Consider the following 24,010-nt stretch of genomic DNA (forward strand, 5'->3'; position numbering starts at 1 on the left):
ATGGGCTGTTCTCTGTATGAAAAGATGTAAAAAGTAGAGTTCCCCCCCTCCACAACGATTGGACCTGTGCTTTTTAATTTTTCCATAAATGATCTTGTGTTAGGGTTAAACAGGGAGGTGGCCCCATTTGCTGAGCATGCAACGTTCTTCAGGGGCATTAAAACCACGAGAGGTCGTCAAGAGCTTGAAAAGGACCTCTCCAAACTGAGTGAATGGGCAATAAGATGTACCTGGACTACCAATCCCATCAACCCTGACCTGTGGTCATGCTGGCTCGAGGCCTATGAGAGTCCCATTCCGATTTAAGTGTTCTTTTATCATTCTGTATTATATGATTTTGTTTATTTTATGTGTAGCCCCCACCCCCACCTTGGGATCCACAAAGATAATAGACAGCCTATAAATAGTTCAAAAAAATACCGCTGTGCTCTCTGAGGAATATTGCAATGGATTATGCTATTAGTTTATGTTTCAATGATACACTGAATACCAGTGCACTTTTTTAATCATATGGTTGACTGACTGGCGATGGCGTCTGGCTAAGTAGAGAAGACCTGCTATCAGCATGCGGTGGGCATCTGGTGATAGGACATCTGGCGTTGATTGACAGGAAAGGAAGCCTACAGGAGAAAACTGTCTTGAGCAGCATAAATTACTGAGCCCCTGCCCAGAATCATCTGTGAAGTATCCCTGGTGTTAACCAGAGTGCTACGTTTAAAGTTAAGTGTCCATCTCTGCCTCTGTTGCAGTCAAAACCCAGTCAAAACATTTTTAGCAATTCTGCGAGGGGCTGCAGCTGCGATGAGGAATGAGGCGGGTTGACGTTTGCGAGGTTTGGAGGCAGGTATGGCGACCCTGTGTGCAGTTCTGACATCTGGAAGGATGTCAACGCAGCGTGCAGCAGCTGTGAAACAGGAAAAAGTCCATGATAGGGATCATTAGGAAAGGAAGGGAACATAGATCTACGGCATGACTGCGTTTGGAATACAGTGAACAGTCCTGGTTTCTTCACCTCAAAAAGGACATTGCAGGGTTGGAGAAGTTTCAGAAAAGGACAGCGCAAATGAGCAAGGGGATGCAGAAGTCCCTATGTGAGGAAAGGTTGCAGCATTTTTTTAAAAAAATAGTTTTTGTTGCAGCATTTAGGGCTTTTTAAGAGACGCGGGTGGCACTGTGGTCTAAACCACAGAGCCTAGAGCTTGCCGATCAGAAGGTTGGCGGTTCGAATCCCCACGGCAGGGTGAGCCCCCGTTGCTTGGTCCCTGCTCCTGCCAACCTAGCGGTTCAAAAGCATATCAAAGTGCAAGTAGAGAAATAGGTACCACTCCGGCGGGAAGGTAAATGGCATTTCCGTGCGTTGCTCTGGTTCGCCAGAAGCGGCTTAGTCATGCTGGCCACATGACCTGGAAGCTGTAAGCCGGCTCCCTTGGCCAGTAAAGCAAGATGAGCGCCGCAACCCCAGAGATATTCAGAGCTCCTTGGAGTCGGAACAGAATGGAAATGAATTGAGATGTGTGGTGCTGGTTTTGGCCCAGGACCGCAACTCCACTCCTTGCATTCCCCGCTTTATTTCTCCGCAAAAATCTCTATATTGCCAACTTTAATAATGCCACGGCGGGGAACAGCTTAAAAACTAACTACAGCATACTGTAACCAGCTGATTGCATTTTCAGCCCTGTTCCACCCTCAAAGCCCAAACCACAGACATTATTCTGCAGCAGCAACAGCAGAAGCAGAAGCAATTTAGCAGAACAACAACACACCCTTTATTTTGTGGCATGGTATTTTAACAGAACAACAGGGAAATTCTTAAAAAAAATGTTCTGCCTTTGTTCTGCCCGATCCACAGTCTCACTTTGTTTTTACAGAACGCTGCCAACTTCGAAAACAGACACCTCACTCCTGCAGATGCCACCCGCCTCCACCCCTTGGCAGACGTCTCCCCCGCCAACTTGATCTCGGTTCTGCAGAGTCACGAGACAGCTCAGAATAGAATCCCGAGGGCACAGACCTCTGCTCTTGCAGGTGGCTCCAAATTGATTTGGGGGAGCTGAGCTAATGCATCATCATTTAATAGGAACGCACCACATTAAAATGCCACAGAGGGAAGGGGGGGGGGTGAGCAGAACTGCAAATCACAACTACACAAATAGGTCCTTGGAAAGAAAAGAGGAATTGTTAGGGGCTAAAGTTTGGAGAGGGATGGATGTGGGAACCAGGGGGGAAGGGAGATCAAAACAGCAACCATCGTCAAGCTGTATCCTCTAGATATCATTGGCTTACAATTGATGCTGGCTTGGGCTAATGGTAGTTGAGATTCAACCACATCTGGAAAGCATCAGGCTGGTGATGGCTGCCATAAAACATTGGCGAGCTTCTGCCAAAAATCCCTTTTTCGTCAGTCTCCTCTGCAGCCTGCAAACCTAGCCCAGGAATAAAAGTTTTGGAGTCCATTAGATTGAGTCCACTGTTGTTGTTTAGTCGTTCAGTCGTGTCCAACTCTTCGTGACTCCCTGGGCCAGAGCATGCCAGGCACTCCTGTCTTCCACTGCCTCCCGCAGTTTGGTCAAACTCATGCTGGCAGCTTCGAGAACACTGTCCAACCATCTCGTCCTCTGTCGTCCCCTTCTCCTTGTGCCCTCCATCTTTCCCAACATCAGGGTCTTTTCCAGGGAGTCTTCTCTTCTCCTGAGGTGGCCAAAATATTGGAGCCTCAGCTTCAGGATCTGTCCTTCCAGTGAGCACTCAGGGCTGATTTCCTTCAGAATTGAGAGGTTTGATCTTCTTGCAGTCCATGGGACTCCTCCAGCACCAGAATTCAAAAGCATCTATTCTTCAGCAATCAGCCTTCTTGATGGTCCAGCTCTCACTTCCATACATTGAGTCTACTAGAACATTGCAAATGACACCGGTGCTTCAGCGGAAGGGTCCATCTAGCCTCGCACCTCATTTCTAACAGTGGACAGGTGGCTGCTTCTGGGAAACCCACAATCACAGAGAAGTCAACCCTCCCCTAACAACTGGTGTTGAGAGGTAAAGTGCCCCTGCCTCTGGATTTTTCACTAGTTAATAGCTATGGAGGAACCGATCATTTGTGAGGTCGATACTGCCTTTCTGACAGACCTGGCAACACAATCTACAGCTACCTTTAGGGGACACACAGAGATATTTCCAAGTGCAGGATAAGGCCCTAAACTTGCTCCCCAAACCCATCACTCAGAGCCCAAGAATTTTCCCTCTCTCCATGGACTAGCGTTTTCGTGACTGGGGAAAGAGGCAACAGCTGGAATTTGGTAAAGTAACTTTTCTTTCCTTCCCTCTCAAACAGACCCTGGGACTGTCAAGCACTAAATCCTGATCACCCCACACTTGTCATGATGTAGAATGCCCAACCACTAAGGCTTGGGGGGAAAGGACATATTATTTTCTTTAAAAAAGAAAAATCCTTCATCTGTTATGAAATTGATTGCACCAATTTCTGCTACTTATACTATTCTATTTTTCTCCCTTAAAGGTCAATGAAGTGTACAAGTAAAATTGTCATTAAGGGCTCCTGCAGACGAATTGTTTGTTGAGCATTTCTCCTGATTTGCTTGCACAAAGCTTATGAGGAACTTAAAACTATATCTGGTCTTTATTGAACCTTAGTTCCGATTTGTATACAGGGTGGTTATGTGAGAACGAGCCATCATTCCAATTTGCTTGTGGGGGGTTTACATGTGTTCCACTTAATCATTCATTCATCCCACATTTTCCAAGGCATTCCCTTGTCCCTGTCAAAGCACGGAAAAGTCTGTTGGCTTTTTTAGTGAGGATTTGTTGCACTAGAGCGACAGAGCTCTTTAATCCACTTTAAGTGTGAAAAGCTAAAGTTCTGGTATTCGCTCGAATCCCTCTCACAAAACACTGGCAGTCTGAAGACACTCTAAATCCCATACATAAAGTTAAACATAATATAATTTTTGCTCAAATATAATAACAACAAGCCAGCAATTAGCTCTTTCCCCAGGCACGCCGGGTTCACCTTGATACATGCGTGCTTGCCTAAACACCTCTTCTGCAAGCATGTTTGAGTAAGGTTCCTGCTTAGTGAATGGGGCTTGCTCCTTAACAGAATCACACAATTCCAGGGTTCTATGGGGCACAGATGACCACGCAGACCAACTCTTGCTCAAGGCAGGAATATTGCAATCCCTGAAAGATGATTATTACAGTTCACATCTCCTCCAAGAAGCATGCATGTTTCACCCTCTTCCCCATTTCGAACTCTCAACAACGCTGTGATGTAGGCTAGGCTGAGAATCAGTAACTGGCCCAAGCTTCATGGCTGAGTAAGGATTTGAAACCTGGCAAGACTCCCATAAAAGTGCCTGGCTTAAAATTGTCTACCCAAAACTTCCCTCTTATGGCCTATCCCCAAAACACCTACTCACTATGGGCCCCACTAAAGCAAACTGATGCTTTTGAATTATGGTGCTGGAGGAGACTCTTGAGAGTCCCATGGACTGCAAGAAGATCAAACCTCTCCATTCTGAAGGAAATCAGCCCTGAGTGCTCACTGGAAGGACAGATCCTGAAGCTGAGGCTCCAAGACTTTGGCCACCTTTTCCAGACTCCCTGGAAAAGACCCTGATGTTGGGAAAGATGGAGGGCACAAGGAGAAGGGGACAACAGAGGACAAGATGGCTGGACAGTGTTCTTGAAGCTACCAGCATGAGTTTGAGCAAACTGCGGGAGGCAGGGGAAGACAGGAGGGCCTGGCGTGCTCTGGTCCATGGGGTCACGAAGAGTCGGACACAACTAAACAACAACAACAAAGCAAACAGACTAATTGGTCAAAGTCTAAAAGATATCGAGCACCAGAACAACCTGGCCACTTTAAGGAAATTCTGCCCTTGGTGTGTTCAGTTTCCACCTCTACATTTTTATTCTCTGGCCCCATACCTGCACAAACCTATTATCCCAAAATACAGATGTGCTTTTACACTTGCAAGACTGGATGTTTTGCCATCTGCGGCACTTGAGGGTCGATTCCGAAAGATTCCGCCTGAGAAACGTCTTTGCCCCTGTGGAGATGGCAGCACCGAAACAGCGGCGCACATCCTCCTGTCCTGTACTCTCTACAAAGACCTGAGGAACAAGATGTCTTATGAGGAACGGCTAAGGGAGCTGGGCATGTTTAGCCTGGAGAAGAGGAGGTTAAGGGGTGATATGATAGCCATGTTCAAATATATAAAAGGATGTCACATAGAGGAGGGAGAAAGGTTGTTTTCTGCTGCTCCAGAGAAGCGGATACGGAGCAATGGATCCAAGAAAGAAGATTCCACCTAAACATTAGGAAGAACTTCCTGACAGTAAGAGCTGTTCAACAGTGGAATTTGCTGCCAAGGAGTGTGGTGGAGTCTCCTACTTTGGAGGTCTTTAAGCAGAGGCTTGACAACCATATGTCAGGAGTGCTCTGATGGTGTTTCCTGCTTGGCAGGGGGTTGGACTCGATGGCCCTTGTGGTCTACTCCAACTCTATGATTCTAAGATCATCACCCCACGCATACTAACCATCCCAGGGCACTCAACCACTGTCACAATGTGCTTCCTTCTATTAGATCAAAATGAGCAGATAACAGCAAAGGTTGCTAGGTTCACAGCAGGGGCAATCAGAATTAAGGGCCACTAACTGATGGCTGATTCAGGTCTTTAAATTGTGCTTTTATACCAAACTTCCTTTTCTGCGTATACTGTAATGTTTTACTGTTGCTATGGCCATTGGCTAATACAAATAAAGTTTTATTTATTATTATTTGAAACCTGGTCTCTCCCAAGTCCACCGCTCTAACCACTACAGCCTACTGGCTCTCAGAGATGGTCAATTTCTGCTTAACCCTCCAGTAATGGAGAGCTAACCACCTTTCTGGAACAATCCCCTTCGCTGCTGAACAGCTCTTCCTGCTAGGATGTTTCTCCTTAGCATTTAACCAAAATGCGTTTCTTCGCAGCTTTCCTGCCTGCTGGTTCTTGTCTAGAAAGAGAAACCAGTCCACTCCATCTTCAACCTGTCGGCCTTTCCGATATTTGAAGACCACTGTCCTCTGCAGGCTAAACAAACCCAGTTCTTTAAACTGTTCCTTATAGGATTTCGTTTCTGGACTACTCTTCATCCTGGTTGTCTGAACGCATCCCACAGTTTAGGATTGCACCCGTAATGTTCGACTTTGTCATTCCCATCATTTTCTACCACAGGAGAACCAAGATGCTGTCATGAGTATCCACCAGACACCAGCAGTTCAATTAGGCGCACCGTTTAAGAGCAGGCCTATTCCCAGGGCCAGGAGGTGCCCGCCTGATTACTCTTACTTAATAGCTGAATTTCCAAGTGTTATTGACCGCTTTCCATTTTGCCTGCTGCAAGAAGCATGTGCTTTGTTTTTGCCAACACTTACAGCAAAAAGAAAAAGAAAAAAAGGAGACGTATGCATTAGTCATGCAGTCACTCGTCTCCAGTAAGTGTCACGCTCTGAATTTCACCACTGCATGCTAAAAACATAAGCCAATCAAGCCAATTGCCCATCTAGCCCAGAATCTTGTCTTCACAGTGGCCAACCAGATGGCTGTGCAAGCAGGATCCAAGCCCTTCCTGCAGCTCTGAGCAACTGGGATTAAGAAGAATTACTCCCCTCAACAGGAAGATAGTACCTAGCCAACATAGTGTAAATGGAGAAATCTGAGGGCTCCCTTGGACAAAAAAACAAGGACACCAGCCAGGAATACCAGAGCAAAACAGCAGCCAGTGGGCTTGGTCTTTATTGAAGACTCCCACCTGCCACAAGGTGGAACAAGATGGAAGCCCCAAACAAAAGAGCCCCCAAATTTTTATCAGCTGCTAATCCCCATGTTACAGCCCCCCCAAACTACATCTCTAATACATCATGGTTACATCATGAAAGGGGAGGTCTGGTGGCAGTAATCTGAGCATCCTGGACCCTGCCCCATGGTTCTCCTTGCCCTCCACCAAACACCCATCAAGTGTAACAAAAAAGATATTTACATTTCTCTGTTTCCCAGCCAAGTTAATCACACCCTTTTGTCTTCATCTGGGTTTGTTATTTCTGGAATGGCTACCTGTCTGGCACTCAGGTATCAGGATGCCAGGGATTATCACTCAGGCAGAGGGGCTGCTGAGTAGCTGAGCTCACATGTCTATATGAATTTCTGAAGTTTTCCCAGTGAGCCAGTACACAGATACATTTATCAGTGAATTGTTACATTTGGTATCATGCAGAAAGGCCCTTTGAATAGATAGGAAGAAACTGTGATGAAGTGTTTTGTGGGACAAATCACAAAAGTCACAAAAGTGATTGTGCCGGTTTTGGTAGTGGGCTGCATGTGCATGATATCTGCTGGAGGGGAACCCCCCCCCCCAACCTATACATAAATTCCTGCAACAATAGTTAGTAGCCACTGATAGCTGGATCCCCCCATGAACCTCTCCAATCCTCTTTTAAAGCCATCTAAGTTTCCAACGCGGGTGGCGCTGTGGGTTAAACCACATAGCCTTGGGCTTACCGATCAGAAGGTTGGCGGTTCGAATCCCCGCGACAGGGTGAGCTCCTGTTGCTCGGTCCCTGCTCCTGCCAACCTAGCAGTTCAAAAACACATCAAAGTGCAAGTAGATAAATAGCTACCACTCTGGCGGGAAGGTAAACAGTGTTTCCGTGCGCTGCTCTGGTTCGCCAGAAGCGGCTTAGTCATGCTGGCCACATGACCCGGAAGTTGTACGCCAGCTCCCTCGGCCAATAAAGCGAGATGAGCGCTGCAACCCCAGAGTCAGCCACGACTGGACCTAATGGACAGGGGTCCCTTTACCTAAGTTTCCAACGAGTGGATCCTGTCCAGGTTTGTAAATTGTCTTACTTTAAATGTTGTGAGGACCCTATGCCCTTTTAAAATGTGTTTTTTGGGGGTGGGTTATTAGGTTGTTTTTGTTTTGAGTATGTATTTTGTGGTTTTATATTTTGATTTTATTCTGTGAACTGCCCTGAGACCTCCGGGTATAGGATGGCATATAAATTCAATGAAGAAGAAGAAGTTGAAGTTGAAGTTGAAGTTGGTGGCCATCAAGAAGGGAGTCCCATAGTTTAACTATGGCTGTGTGTAGAAGTTCTTTCGTCTTCCTTCCTTTCCTGAATCTTCCAACCTTCAGCTTCATTGGAAGTCCATAGGTTCTGGTGTAGGGAGAGAGAGACGAGACCTCTCCACTTGCTCCACACCACGAATAATTCTATGCAGCTCTCTTCCGTCTGCTGTTAATTGTCTTCTCTCTAAATTAAAAGAGTCCCAAATGCTGCAACCTTTGTTCATAGGGAAGTTGCGACATCCCCCCTTTCCCTCTTTTTGAGAATTTTCCAGCTCTACAATACCCACTATGACTCCAAGGTCTCATTCTTGGTCACTTGCCACCAGCTCAGACCCCACCAGCATACCTGTTAAACGCTTTTGTTCTGACCTGTACCTCTTTACACTGGTTTACTTGGAGCTGCTAAACCACCAAGCCTCTTGGGCTTGCCTATCAGGAGCTCGACGGTTCCAATCCACGTGTCAGGGTGAGCTCCCATTGCTCTGTCCCAGCCTCTCCCAACCTCGCAGTTTGAAAACATACCAGTGCAAGTAGATAAATAGGTACCACTCTGGCACTCGCCATAGTGTCTTGTTGCACCAGAAGTAGTTTAGTCATGCTGGCCACATGACCCAGAAAGCTGTCTGCAGACAAATACCAGCTCCCTCTGTCTGAAAATTTGAGATGAGTTCCAAATCCCATAGTCGCCTTTGACTGGACTTAACCATCCAGAGGTCCTTTAAGTTTACTTTACTACTTTACATTTTACTTGTAGCTGCACTTGCCATTTTACTGCCCTTTCACTCAGTTTGGAGATACAGTGGTACCTCGGGTTACAGGCACTTCAGGTTACAGACTCTGCTAACCCAGAAATAGTACCTTGGGTGAAGAACTTTGCTTCAGGATGAGAAATCGTGTGGTGGTAGTGGGAGGCCTCATTAGCTAAAGTGGTACCTCAGGTTGAGAACAGTTTCAGGTTAAGAACAGACCTCCAGAACGAATTAAGTTCTTAACCAGAGGTACCACTGTACTGTACCCTTTTGGGAGCTCTCCATAATCTTTTTTCCTTCCTTTTAACAACCTTGAACATGTTAAATGCGAAGTGCCCAAAAGTAAAGCAGAACAGTGTTTACACAGAAATGGCAGTTGTGCAATCAAAGCATGACTGGCAGATTATCAGCATTTTGAGGACAGGAGGAAACAGGAAACAAGAAGCCAGAGTAAGACGTGAGCTTATCAGGCCGTGATGCATTTTAAAGACCTAATTCTGAAGATAGGATATGAAGATTCTCACAAAACAGGTGATGAGCAGGATAAACCTATAACTGGACGGCACTTGTCATTTATTCCCTTTTACATATACTACCCTTGAACAAAGCTTCAAAGGTGGTTTACGAAAGCAAGAGAAATAGGAATAAAAACCCATGAATATCCCTTCAGACAGAGAACCACACGCTGAAGACTAGACCAGCCTTCTCCTCCCTAACATGGTAGTTTTCTGTGTGCGATAAGGGAACTTCCAACCTGCCACTGTTGGGGGCGAGATTCAATCACACGCTGCAATAGTCAGATTGGGCAATTAGAGTGCTTTGCAGGATCCTAAACAACAAACCCAATTTCTCCCGAAGGCTAGACTTCTTGCAGTGAGGAAGGCGAGGGTCAGGTAAGGTGAGATAAGACTTGCTTTGATGCAACACCCCAGGCCTAGGCAAACTCCGGCCCTCCAGATGTTTCGGACTACAATTCCCATCACCCCTAGCTAGCAGGACCAGTGGTCAGGGATGATGGGAATTGTAGTCCCAAACATCTGGAGGGCCGGAGTTTGCCTAGGCCTGCAACATCCTCTAACTCAGTGATTCCTAAAGTGGGCAGTATCATCAGCCGGGGTGTGTGTGTGTGTGTGTGTGCGCGCGCTAAGAAGCAAGTGGGTTTCAGAGGAACACTGGAGGTCTAAACGACTACCATGCTTTGAAAATCTGGTATCAAGTCCATCAATTCTGTTTAATTCGTTAAACTAAATAGTTTTAATTGGATTTGGGATAAATGTGCAGTTGATCGTTACTGTTTTGAATTTTATGGTGCTATTATATTCCTTAACGGGTCATGAAAGCGCTATTCTGAACGATGTTTTTTATAGGGTAGGAGGCGCTGGGAATGAACTTATGGAGCCAAGGGGGTGGCAGTGCCCCAAACAAGCTTGGCAACCACCGATCTTGTTGTTGTTGTTTAGTCGTTTAGTCATGTCCGACTCTTCATGACCCCATGGACCAGAGCACACCAGGCACTTCTGTCTTCCACTGCCTCCCGCACCAATCTTACCACTGGTCTTAGCTCCCCGCAAACAGATTCATGAAAATAGTGCAGTCTAATTTCCCTGCGGGACGCAGGTGGTGCTGTGGGTTAAACCACAGAGCCTAGGACTTGCCGATCAGAAGGTCGGTGGTTCATATCCCTGCGATGGGGTGAGCTCCTGTTACTCGGTCCCTGCTCCTGCCCACCTAGCAGTTCGAAAGCATGTCAAAGTGCAAGTAGATAAATAGGTACCACTCCTGCGGGAAGGTAAACGGCGTTTCCATGCGCTGCTCTGGTTCGCCACATGACCCGGAAGCTGTACGCCGGCTCCCTCGGCCAATAAAGCGAGATGAGTGCCGCAACCCCAGAGTCGGCCACGACTGGACCTAATGGTCAGGGGTCCCTTTACCTTTAATTTCCCTGCAAACAGTGGCGTAGCGTGGGTTGTCAGCACCCGGGGCAAGGCAAGTAATTTGCGCCCCCTAACCTGCGGATTTTAGAGCTGCAAGTGCGAGCGTGCCCGCCCCAGATGTTGCGCCCGGTGTGGCCGGCCCCCCCTGCACCCCCCACACTATGCCACTGCCTGCAAACCGACCAGGGAAAATGCTACATAACCTCGTCGTCTGGAAACACCTGATTCGGGGGGGAACATTCTGCTTTACTAACCTTTCCTCCTTCCCAGTCTGAAATGGTACTACTCTGACACAGGTACACCAGGTCACTCACGCTAACCTGCTCTGCACCTCAGAGAAGGCGCTGCCCCAAATCAACAACATGAAATGATGGGAAGCGACTTGCTTTTCACACAGACATGTTTTTAAACCCAGGCAAGCCTTCTATTGATTGCATTTATATCTCACCTTTTCCTCCAAGGAGCTCAAAGTAAATGGTGGCTTGGCAGAAAGGCAAGAGATAAACACGCTAAAGAAATAAATGCTTCTTCCCCCCTCCTCAGTTATTCCTCACAACAACTTTGCGAGGTAGGCTAAGGGGAAGCAGCTGGCCCAAGGCCACTCAGTGAGCTTCACGGGACAAATAGGGAACTGAATCCTCATGCGGCAGCTAGACTGGTGACTGGGAGCAGCCGCCGAGACCATATAACACTGGTCTTGAAAGACCTACATTGGCTCCCAGTACGTTTCCGAGCACAATTCAAAGTGCTGGTGTTGACCTTTAAAGCCCTAAATGGCCTTGGCCCAGTATACCTGAAGGAGCGTCTCCACCTCCATCGTTCTACCCGGACACTGAGGTCCAGCTCCGAGGGCCTTCTGGCGGTTCCCTCACTGTGAGAAGTGAAGTTACAGGGAACCAGGCAGAGGGCCTTCTCGGTAGTGGCGCCCGCCCTGTGGAACACCCTCCCACCAGATGTCAAAGAGATAAACAACTACCTGACATTCAGAAGACATCTTAAGGCAGCCCTGTTCAGGGAAGTTTTTAACGTGTGATATTTTACTGTATTTTTGGTTTCTATGGAAGCTGCCCAGAGTGGCTGGGGAGGCCCAGCCAGATGGGCGGGGTATAAATAATAAATTATTATTATTATTATTATTATTATTATTATTATTATTATTAATCTCATTTCCTAGTCCTAAACAATTCGTCACTCTGGGAAGGGTCCAAAATGAAGCATCACTGGGAGGGTGTTGGCACTATTTACGGCTAGAAGGGAAAGGGGGCTTAACCCTTTCTCTGCTTGGTGTTTTCAGGGCCAGCTCAGAATCCTTCAGCTGCTGCCTCTGCTGTGGGTTTAGCCACCCTTTTAGTTCCATGCAATGAGTTCTTGGGGATGGCTGAAGGATGGCTAGGCCTTGCCTCCTAGAGCTGCAAGGGGTGCGGCTTCTAGAACAGGCTTCCTCAACCTCGGCCCTCCAGATGTTTTGAGACTACAACTCCCATGATCCCTAGCTAACAGGACCAGTGGTCAGGGATGATGTGAACCGCAGTCCCAAAACATCTGGAGGGCCGAGTTTGCCTATGCCTGCTCCAAATGTTTTGGGACTACAATTCCCATCATCCCTGACCACCAGTCCTGCTAGCTAGGGATCATGGGAGTTGTAGTCCCAAAACATCTGGAGGGCCGAGGTTGAGGTAGCCTGTTCTAGAGTCTGGTAAACCTGCCAGGATCCTGTTGGCATCCATCTGTCTCAACAGACAATGGAGTGCGCCTCCAAGGGTGAAGTCAAACCCCTGGGTTAGCAGCAGCAACATCACCTCTCTGGGGTGTAAGCCTGGGCGGAGTGTCTGGAGGTCCTGGGCTGCTCAGTGACAACATGCCCACCTTCTCAGCCTGGCTAATGTGGTCCAAAGGCAAGCAGAGCAATTGGTTGGGCACCAGCTTGGCTGCAGCAGTTGCCAGAATAATAATAATAATAATAATAATAATAATAATAATAATAATAATTTATTTATACTCCGCCCATCTGACTGAGTCTCCCCAGCCACTCTGGGCGGCTCCCAATCGAGTGTTAAAAAGACAGCATTAAATATTAAAAACTTCCCTAAACGGGGCTGCCTTCAGATGTCTTTTAAAGATAGGATAGCTGCTTATTTCCTTCACATCTGAAGGGAGGGCGTTCCACAGGGCGGGCGCCACTACCGAGAAGGCCCTCTGTGTCTGGTTCCCTGTAACTTGGCTTCTCGCAATGAGGGAACCGCCAGAAGGCCCTCGGAGATGGACCTCAGTGTCCGGCCTGAATGATGGGGGTGGAGACATTCCTTCAGGTATACTGGACCGAGGCCGTTTAGGGCTTTAAAGGTCAGCACCAACACTTTGAATTGTGATTGGAAATGTACTGGGAGCCAATGAAAGTCTTTCAGGACCAGTGTTATATGGTCTCTGCAGCCGCTCCCAGTCACCAGTCTAGCTGCCGCATTCTGGATTAATTGCAGTTTCCGGGTCACCTTCAAAGGTAGCCCCACGTAGAGTGCATTGCAGTAGTCCAAGCGGGAGATAACCAGAGCATGCACCACTCTGGCAATACAGTCCACGGGCAGGTAAGGTGTCAGCCTGCGTACCAGATGGAGCTGGTAAAAAGCTGCCCTGGACACAGAATTGACCTGCGCCTCCATGGACAGCTGTGAGACCAAAATGACTCCTAGGCTGCACACCTGGTCCTTCAGGGGCACAGTTACCCCATTCAGGACCAGGGAGTCCCCCACACCCGCCTGCCCCCAGAAGGAGGCATAGAAAGCTCCATCCAACTGCCTTAGGGACTCTGCTCTGGGTTTGTGTAGAATTCACTCCTTAGCTCTGTAATTAGGGTCATCATTCTACTTATTTGTACCGTGCCTTTTCCCCAGGCAGCCCAGAACCTCCATCCACACTGCCCAGGCTTGTGGCCCGGAGAGGTCACTTTTGTGCTGTCAACGCAGGGGGTTGACTTCACCCCTGGAGGCCCACGAAACAGATGGTTGCCAGCAATGACAAGAATTGCGGAGTGAGGGGGAAATGAACCACAAGCTAATTCCACATGCTCATCCTTTGCCACAGCATCAGTTGGTGACTGGATGCCTGGCAAAGGTTGAAGGGGGGGTGAGATTCAGCCTTGCCCCACCCACAGAGCTTCCCTTTACAACTGAGATCGCACACTGGGCTGGGAGTCGCTTACACGCGTGTGTGAGTAAATCAGAGGGGATGATGGAGCAAATCATACAAGGAACGCCTGTGGATGCGCTTAGCCGACGGAGAGACTAGATTAAAGAAATTATGTTGACAGTTTGTGGCGACGTGGAAGGGATGGGGAGGGGCGGCTGTCACGAAGGAGGCGGAAGGAAAGAGAGAAAAGCAAGAGCGACTCTCTGCAGGCTCCGCGCAGGCCGGAGAGCAGATCAGCCCTTCATCAACTGGGTGCCAGGCAGATGCTTTGAGCTGCAACACCTGAGAGTCCCAGGTTGTGGGCACAAAAGATCTGCAGGGCATTTAGGCTGGCAAAGGCTGGCACAGGGTGATGGAGGGAGCTGTTGCACTTGGGTCCAGCTTATGGCCTTGCCACAGGCATCTGCTCAGCCGCTGGGCATAAGAACATAGCAAGAGGCCGCTGAGTCAGGCCAATGACCCATCGGGTCCAGGGGCATATGATGAAATTTTTGAAAGGAGAAACAATTAGCGTCAGAGGCACCAGCTTGGAAGAGCGATGGGGGGGGGGGTTGACGTCACGGTGTCCTCACATCATGTCTGTGAGCATCTTGTCTTCCTCCGTAAGCCAGGCCGAAGCTTCCCAGGCTTTGGGAAGGTGGCAGGAGGGCTCCTGGACCCATCAGAGCATCACACTTCCCTCCCTAAGCCAGACAGGAGCTTCCTGGGGTTTGGAGACACCAAGGGAACATTTAGGGGACTTGCCTAGCCCCCCTAGTCCAGGGGTCAGCAACCTTTTCTCAGCCGTGGGCTGGTCCACTGTCCCTCAGACCATGTGGTGGGCCGGACTATAGTTTGGGGAAAAAATAATAATGAATGAATTCCTATGCCCCACAAATAACCCAGAGATGCATTTTAAATAAAAGGACACATTCCACTCATGTAAAAACATGCTGATTCCCGGACCATCCAGGGGCCGGATTGAGAAGGCGATTGGGCTGCATCCGGCCCTCAGGCCTTAGAGTGCCTACCCCTGCCTAGTCCAATGAGTCTGGTCCCACAGTGGCCAAACAGATGCCCATTATGGGAAACCCGCAGGCAGGATCTGGGCACCAGAGCGACTCTCCCCTCCTGTTGTTTCCAGCAAATGGTATTCAGAAGCATCGCTGCTCCAGCTGTGGAGGCAGAACAGAGCGTCTCCTCCATGAATTGGCTCAGTCCTCTTTAAAAGCCACCTAGGTTGGTGGCCAGCATTGCCTCCTGTGGCAGGGAGTTCCAGAGATTAACCACACACTGCCTGAAGAAGGACTTCCTTTGATCCACCAGCACTCAGCTTCATGGGATGTCCACATTGCACCAGATGGCCTTTGGCCTGATCCTGCAGCCAAGCACTTCTTATGAATCACCTCAGCTATGAATTCGCCAAGGGGAGTAGGGAGGGTTAAGCAAGCCCCTCTTTCATGGCCTCCTCCCCACATTATGCTGCCCTTGCCAGGTTGCTGCTGACAATGAGAAGGTGTAGGAAAAAGGTGTAAAACAGCAGCTTTGCTGGATGATATGAAAAGTCCAAAATATTTATTAGGTCACTGCTTTCCATCAGGACAACCAAAAACATTCACAGCATGGTTGGTCTAATACAGGCACCCCAAAACTCGGCCCTCCAGATGTTTTGGGACTACAACTCCCATCATCCCTAGCTAACAGGACCGGTGGTCAGGGATGATGGGAATTGTAGTCCCAAAACATCTGGAGCAGTAATAGGCAAACTCAGGCCTCCAGATGTTTGGGGACTACAGTTCACATCATCCCTGACCACTGGTCCTGTTAGCTAGGGATCATGGGAGTTGTAGTCCCAAAACATCTGGAGGGCCGAGTTTGCCTGTGCCTGATCTGGAGGCCCGAGTTTGGGGATGCCTGGTCTAATAAAAGGGATTAGGATTTTGGAACAACAAGCAGTTTGGGGAGTTGGAAGTGCGAATAAATGCACAGCATTGTTCTCACACATTACAATGCAGGATACTTGTGAAGTGTGGACATCATTTATGACACACACTCACATGTTTAAGCGGCTGGGCAGATTAGTGCAGCTGGGAACCCCCACCTCTGTCTGAATTCTCATGTACATGGGTGTGCAAAGGCTGTGTGCATTCACCGTACATGCCAACTCTTTTCTGCGTTACAGGTTATCATTGTTTGCTTGGCTGTGCCGTGGAAGTCACAAAAGAGAGCCTAGCACCTAGCACCCGTTTGGGAACGCTGCCTCCATAAGCTTCGCAGAAAACATGCACAGCCGGGCTACAGTCATACGCTGCTTGCGAGGGTCCTGTGGAAAACACTGGCTGAAGCACACACATTTCCTGCAGGAACACTCATTCGCAGCGCTGTCTTTGCACTTGAACACCCGCAAGCAGACGGTCTCATATTTGGTTTCAGGCATCTCTAGGTAGGGCCGGGAATGGCTTCTGCCTGAAACCCTGAAGAGTGGAGATCGTACTGAGTGAGCTACATGAAGCAGCGTTCTGCATAAGCTGCTTTCTCTGTTTGCATAGGGCCTTGGTTCGGCAGTATAGCATCTGTTTTGCATGCAGAGGGCAACAGTCTTGATCCTTGGCATCTGCAGTTAGGGCTGGGAATGTCTCTTGTCTGAAACCCCGGAAAGAGGTTGCCAGTCAGTGCAGAGGCCACTGAGCTTCATAGAATCACAGAACTGTCGAGTTGGAAGGGGTTCCAGGGGTCATCTAGTCCAACCCCCTACAATACAGGAATCCTTTTGTGCCAGGGCTTGAACCCACGACCCTGGAATTAAGGGTCTTCTGCTCTACCAGCCTTGCCATACTATGGACCTATAATCTTCATATAAGGCAAGTCTCTATGTATTCTCTCCCTCCCTACGGTTTAACCAAAAACCTAACTTTTAAGCAGCATTTAAGCCACAGAATGAAGCTGTGGCAATTAGCGAAGGATGGATGGGCACCTATCAGGAAGCCAGGGAGGCAGCAGAACCTCCTTTTTGAAAACTTTCCAAGAAAAAGGTTGGGCAAGGACATGCTGGGGATGTATAGGATATCCTCTTGCCTTCGGGCAATTGTTGCAGTACACAGCCAGCTGGATCCTAGCCAGCTCTCCAATTAACCTGCCATTACAAGTGCCACATCAAAGCCAGGCCAGTATTCCCATTGTAAGGATGAGAGGCTGAGACTTGGAGAGAGGTTTTGACAGCAGGCACAAATGCATTTTGATTTTCCTACAAGAGCTGGAGGTCATCTTCAAGGTGCAGGGCTGTATTTTGTAACTATCTCTTTCTAAGAATCAAAACCTAAAAAGGGGAGTGCTGTTGGCATTATACAGTGTTGCCCCCAAAATATTGGCAGGTCAGGATCTAAGGCAGCTCGGCTGAGAATACATAATTCCAGGGTGGTGGTGGCGGCTGTGGGGCGTTCGCGACACACCCTTTCCAACCTAGCAGCGTCCATCTGTAAAATGGGAAGAGCCACGGACTTCAAGGAACGGTTCCTAGAGCAAAAGAGAGCTGTTCAAGCTGAGAAGCGGTGCCTTGCAACGTACAGTTTCCATCCCTTCAGGTAAAACAGCCAGCAAGTCAGTAATATAAATGGGATAAAGATACACGAACACGCAGAGCTCCTGCTGTTTCCATCACTCAACGCCTGCTGGAGGAGACAAGTTGCCCACAGCCTCCAGAAAGATGCCCCCGAGCCCAGACTTTGGTGACCCTCTGGTGAAAAAGAGGTTTAGCGAAGGCAAAACCACTGGAACATCTTCTGGCTTTGGCAATAGGTCAAGCCACATTCCAGAGAGGGCATTGCCAACGAACCCAAGTTTGCAGCAAACATAAGAGGTGATCTCTCGAAGTATGAAAGACCTGAGCAGTTCAAGGATTTATGAAGGTAGAACTGTTTGCACAAATGCACACACACACATTCACACACATACTTGTTGCTAAACACAGTCCATATAAACCACACTGGGACAATGCTGCCCTGCCTTATAGGACTGTTGTAAGGAGACGGCAGGTGCTTTCGAGTCTTTAAAAAGCAACCCAAGTGCTAAATCACATCACCAGCAGCACAACCTCCTCACTCCGCAAGCAGACAAGGCAGTGAAGTCACAAGATGCCCATCTAATCTCCGAAGCTCTCCTCTCCTCAGGCGCCTCATTGTGCATGCCAGCCAAATGCCAGGCGGACTCAGCACCTCCTGCAACAGTACCACCACCTTCATGAACCGAGCTCAACATTATATCATTCGGAAGCCTTTGCATAGCTCCGGCTTTTTAGGGAACATTTCCTGAGCGTGCCCTGGCACAACCGTAGATAGAAACCGTACGTAGGTGGTGTTTGAAGTGGGGGAGGGGGGATCTTTCAAGGAAGGAGAGGGATCAAGGTCTTTTCCCTAACCAACTCATCAGCCCTGCAAATGCTCCCTTAAACCAAATAATAACAAAAACACAAATCCGCCCTTTTGCTCTGTTGAGGAGCTGCGACAACCAAAGACGATGCCAAGACCAGACAACTGGTTTTTGCAAGGAGAAGGGGGGGTGGGGGGAGGCGAACAGATCAAAGTCAAAACCCAGACATGTCCTTTAGCAGAAGATGCGCTGGATGGAAAAGGAAAGAAGCTCTTCTTACCTGACCAGCTACAGAACAGCAGCAGGGGAGGCAGGAGACAGGTCAGCAAACCTCTGGAAGAAAGCCCGGGAGCGTCCATGGTCATTTGCTACTGGAGGGAAGAAGGGAAAAAAAGAAAAAGAGTTTCATGAAGAGGAAATCAGAGGGTGCTTCTAGCGGCTTTCTCTCTGAGTCGCTCTCTCTCTTTGAGAGAAGGGCAGACGAAGCCAAGGAAGATGAAGAAAACAAACCCCCGCACCACTCCATCCCCAAAATGAGGAAACCAACCTTACTTCCTCGTCTACAGACCTCGGCAGGGTGGGGGTGGGGGAGAGCCCAAACCCAACCTATTTTCCAGAGCCGACGAAATCAGGAGTTCTCTGCCCCCCCTCCCTCCATCTCCTTCCTCCTGAAACATCCCCAGCTAAAAACGGTTAAAGGGAGATTAATATTTTACAGAGAGGACATCGGGGCAGCGGCGGGGAAAGCGGCAGGGAGACGGGAGGAAGGCGCATCGGGAGGGGGGGGGGGAACTGTGCAACAACATCCTTTCCCGGGTGCCTAGCAAAGCACGTACGCAAACACAGCCACGCAGCCGGGCACAGACTCACCTGGCCAGCATCCGCTACAGCGCGCAGCGCCCCAGACACGCAGACACACGCGCGCGCGCACCTCGAGAATCCGCTCCTCGCTCGCCCCGGGACCGGCGGGGGGAAAAAAATCGCCACTTTTTGCTCAGGCAGGCAGTCACATGCCAAGGCTGCTGGGGTGCCCCCTCCCTTCCCTGTTCCTCCTCCTCCTCCTCCTCTTCCAGGCCTTTCCACCAGTCGCACTAGGAAACCTTAAGAGTCACAAGAAACCAGAAGAAGGGGAGATGTTTTTTTCTCTCCCTTTTTTGCAGAGGAAAAACACTTCCTCGGAACGGGGCTGGGGTTTGCGCGCCTCCCCAAGCAGCAATGCCAGGAGGAGACGGGGCGGCAGAATCTGCAGGAAAAGGGGAGAAGGGAGAGCCCCCCCCCTGCGGACACAAGGGAGGTGGGCTCTTCTGTGTCACCTTTGCAGCCCTTGGACCCTGCCTAGCTGCGCTTGTCAGTCTGCTTGTGTCTCTCTGCAGCGCCTTCTTGCTCTCTGCTGCTGGTGGTTCAGAGACATCCCACCCTCCTCCCGTTGCCTAGCATTGATGGGGCTCTGTTTTTTTCCAACAATGTACCAGTTCAGGAGAAAAGAAAGAGTCGCCTCTCCCCCCCCCGTCTCTCTCTCTCTCTAGCAGGCAAGCCAGCTTTTTGGGAACGGCTCCACGCAGTCCTAGTTCTCTCCCCCCCCCGCTAGCTTTTCACAAAGCAAGCTGGACAGAGGCGATCGGAAGAAAAGGCTGGAGGGGAGTAGAAAGAGCACAAGGGAGGCTGTACCACTACGACTGCCTGCCTGCCTCGCTCCAAGCCAACTTGCTTTTTTGTGTTTTGTAAGGTCACCCCTGCCTGCCTGGAATCAGCCACACATTGTTTTTCTTAAGGTGGGCTGGGAGAATTCAGAGGCTCCCTCCCCTGCCTCCCATTTGGCTTGCCCTTCCCTTTGCAAAGGAAAGCAGCTTTGTCTCCTGAAAAACACTCCTGGGTTCTTCTCCCCAGGCTTTCAAAAGAAGGCTGAGAATGAGACCGGGAGGGAGGGGTCAGGGGGAGAATTGGAGACTCCCTGTTGCACAAAGTCTGGCTTCTGCAAAGTGCTTCCGTCTGCGAACTCTCTCTCCTCTCCCCCACCAACCTACACCCCCCCCCCCGCGCGCCCTGCTCCTCTTGCATTCCCAGCTACCACTCCAACTCTTCCCCAAGGAAAATACAAGAGAGAGAGAGAAAGCTGATAAAAGCTTCAGTGAAATGAATGGAAAGCCTGCCCGGGGAATTAGGATGGGACTGTCAGACAAGGGATGCAGGAAGGAGGTGAGCTGATGATGGTGGCAGGAAATAAACAGGAAGCACAGAAATCAGGAAGGATTTCATTCCAGGGAGGAGGAGGAGGAGGAGGAGAGAGGGGCTAATAGATATTTATTCCTGAACAAGAAGAGACGGAGCTACCTTTGAAGATAGGGTCCTGAACCAAACCTCTCTAGCTTAGTAGGGTCTTCTACTGCGCTGAGGGAGGGGCCTCCCAAGGATTTAGGCAGGGAAAGCTCTCCACCAGCCCTCCTATCTAGGCTCCTTTCTGCTGCAAAGTGCTGGGGAATGGATCTGTGCTTCTGTTCTCAAAATGCGTATCATCTCTTTTTAGCTAAGGTAAGGCAGCCTGGTATGACTGCACAGCCTGCATAGCTGCCAACTTTTCCATTTTTTTAAAAGGGAAATTCCCTTATTCTGAATAGGATTCCTCGCAAGAAAAGGGGAAAGTTGACAGCTATGAGCCTGTGTCTGGCATAGGGTGGTATTCAACTGCACAGAGGAGACCTATGGAAATGAAGGGACCCCATTAAGCCATTCTCATTCATTTCAGTAAAATGTAGCTGAACACCACACCCATAGTCTTCATAGCACAGTGCCTCTCTCCCCGCAAGTACCGAGTTAAACTTTTAGGCATCTGCTTTAGATGCTAAGCTTCAGACTTTGAAACGGGGGTTGGGGAGGAGAGTGCTCCTGAGCATGTACAGAATATAGGAAAGAAGCAACTGCAGCCAGACCCTCATGCGTCTTGGAGAAGGATGAGGGGGTGGAGACCAAACTGTCCAGGCTGACCTGACCAACATCTTTAATCTCCTCCCCCCCACCCTGGTTTCAATAGAGAATCAGGAACCACAGGTCCAAGAATAAATTCAAAAGCCCAAGTAGCGTGTTTCTTTAAAGCAAATAAATGCAACTTTTGGAATTTGGTTCCCAGTGAATAAATCGTCAGGGCTTGCTGATCAGAAGGCCGGCGGTTCAAATCCCCGCGACGGGGTGAGCTCCCGTTGCTCAGTCCCTGCTCCTGCCAACCTAGCAGTTTGAAAGCAAATCAAAGTGCAAGTAGATAAATAGGTACCACTCTGGCGGGAAGGTAAATGGCGTTTCCGTGCGCTGCTCTTGTTTGCCAGAAGTGGCTTAGTCATGCTGGCTACATGACTCGGAAGCTGTACGCCGGCTCCCTCAGCCAATAAAGCGAGATGAGCGCTGGAACCCCAGAGTCATCCGTGACTGGACCGAATGGACTTTATATTTAAGGACCCAGGCAGTGGGCTCTCCTAACCTTTTCCTCAGACACCTATTTTTATTGCAAGAGTAATATAAAAGGAGCCCTAGTGGATCAGACCAAAACCTCTAAGTTCTGTACCCCACGGTTCCCAGTCACCTGTCTCTGAGAAGCTGCCTCCCCCCAGATTCACAGCCCTTGCACCATCTCCCTGTCCCCACAACAAGCAGTGCTAGGCCATACATGTTTGCCCCTTCCTTGCATACATGAATCTGCTCCTTTATGCAGTTTAGTGTACAAATTTACGTCTCCGTCGCCTTCCAAGATCAGAGCGATGGGTTTTTGAAGCATCCTATGGCTTGAATTTTGGTGATGGAGGAGACTCTTGTGAGTCACATGGACTGCAAGAAGATCAAACTGATCCATTCTGAAGGAAATCAGCCCTGAGTGCTCACTGGAAGGACAGATCCCGAAGCTGAGGCTCCAATACTTTGGCACCTCACGAGAAGAGAAGACTCCCTGGAAAAGACCCTGATGTTGGGAGAAGGAGACGACAGAGAACAAGATGGCTGGACAGTGTTCTCGAAGCTACCAGCATGAGTTTGACCAAACTGCAGAAGGCAGTGGAAGACAGAAGTGCCTGGCATGCTCTGGTCCAGGGGATCACACAACTAAACGACTAAACAACAACAATGGCTTCCAAGGCTGCATGCCATCAAACATCTCTGCTCCTGTGCTCTGCCCACAAGACTTTGTTCAGCAGCTTAGGGGCCTGCAACTTTCATTTTTGACATCACTTCCTCCTGTCAGCCTGTGTCCCCCCCCCACTTCCTTCTGCCCCAGGCACAGAGCTAATAGTCAAAGGAGTTCAGTGGCCCTTGGTGGGTCTCTCCAACCTCCTTCGTGGAGACACACTGCTTCAAAGCAGCAGCAGGGAACCCCAGATTTGATCCCCAGCATCTCCTGCTAGGCTCCTTGTCTGAGAGCCGCTGCCAGTTAGTGTAAAAATACTGACCTAGATTTATGCATTTACATATTTACACTTTCAAAACAATATATATATCAAGGCACTGTGCAACATGAAAGAATAAAAACAGCAGAAAGCATTCGTAGAAACATCAATAAACGCCAAATGGCTACAAAGAGAAAATTCATGTTGCAAAGGCCTAGCAATATAGTTTTCAGACACTGTCAGAGGGAAGGGAGGGGCAGTTTGTGCTGAAATGTTCTACTGGCAGGGAATTCCACAGGGCAGGGCATGCTGGACCAAGAGCGCCGTCCCTGATGACGGCCCACCGAGCCACAGGGGGAACTACCAGAAGTGGAACTACCCAGGGATCGAGGTGGAGTACAATGAATCAGACAGTCTAGAGTAACACGTTGCCAGGAATCTGCTCCTGTGAGCCACCTGGCTGCTGCATTCTGCCCTAGTCGAAGCTTCTGGAGCAGATACAAGGGCAGCCCCATATAAAGCATGGAACAGTAATCAAGCCTTGGGGTTGCCAATCCATGAGCCACTGTGGTCAGCCTGTCATGGTCCAGGAATGGTCACCTCTAGAGTACTACAGCGGTGCCTCACAAGACGAAAATAATCCGTTCTGTGATTCTCTTCGTCTAGTGGTTTTTTCGTCTTGCGAAGCAAGCCCATTGACGGATTAGCGAATTAGCGCTATTAGCGGCTTTTAGCGGCTTATCGGATCAGCTGATAAGCGGCTTAGAAAAAGGGGGGAAGGGGAAAAAACCCTCAGGAACTCGCAAGACATTTTTGTCTTGCGAAGCAAGCCCATAGGAGATTCGTTTTGCGAAGCACCTCCAAAACGGAAAACTCTTTCGTCTAGCGAGTTTTCCGTCTTACGAGGCATTCGTCTTGCGGGGCACCACTGTACTTGGAGCTGGTAAAAAGGCACTCCTGGCTACAAAACAAATTTATTATTATTATTATTATTATTATTATTATTATTATTATTATTATTATTAATTTATATCCAGCCCATGTGGCTGGGTTTTCCCAGCCACTCTGGGCAGCTTCCAAAAGAATATTAAAATACAATAGTCCGTCAAGCATTAAAAGCTTCCCTAAACAGGGCTGCCTTCGGATGTCTTCTAAAGTTTTCCTCTTTGACATCTGGTGGGAGGGCGTTCCACAGGGAGGGCGCCACTACCGAGAAGGCCCTCTGCCTGGTTCCCTGTAACTTGGCTTCTTGCAGCGAGGGAACCGCCAGAAGGCCCTCGGTGCTGGACCTCAGTGTCCAGGTAG

General features: G+C 49.1%; 1 protein-coding gene across 7 annotated transcripts in view; it reads right to left on the reverse strand.

Annotated features, from left to right (window-relative positions):
- Positions 1-20,000, reverse strand: part of LOC309534137 (tyrosine-protein phosphatase non-receptor type substrate 1-like) — a 125,966-nt gene extending 105,966 nt beyond the window's left edge. The window contains exons 1-2 of one of the 7 annotated variants that reach the window (XM_082226176.1): positions 19,655-20,000; positions 18,622-18,709 (exon numbers count right to left, since the gene is read on the reverse strand). In XM_082226176.1, coding sequence (XP_082082302.1) covers positions 18,622-18,706 — 85 coding nt within the window. In that variant the 5' untranslated portion in view covers positions 18,707-18,709; positions 19,655-20,000. Of the gene's footprint in view, positions 1-18,621; positions 18,713-18,888; positions 19,133-19,211 lie in introns of those variants that run through there. The other 6 variants (XM_082226174.1, XM_082226173.1, XM_082226171.1 and 3 more) reach the window with 6 other exon arrangements.
- Between the last annotated feature and the right edge of the window lie 4,010 nt (positions 20,001-24,010).

The sequence above is a fragment of the Podarcis vaucheri genome, assembly GCF_965113315.1.
Source record: "Podarcis vaucheri genome assembly, chromosome: 6".
NCBI classification, from domain to species: domain Eukaryota; kingdom Metazoa; phylum Chordata; class Lepidosauria; order Squamata; family Lacertidae; genus Podarcis; species Podarcis vaucheri.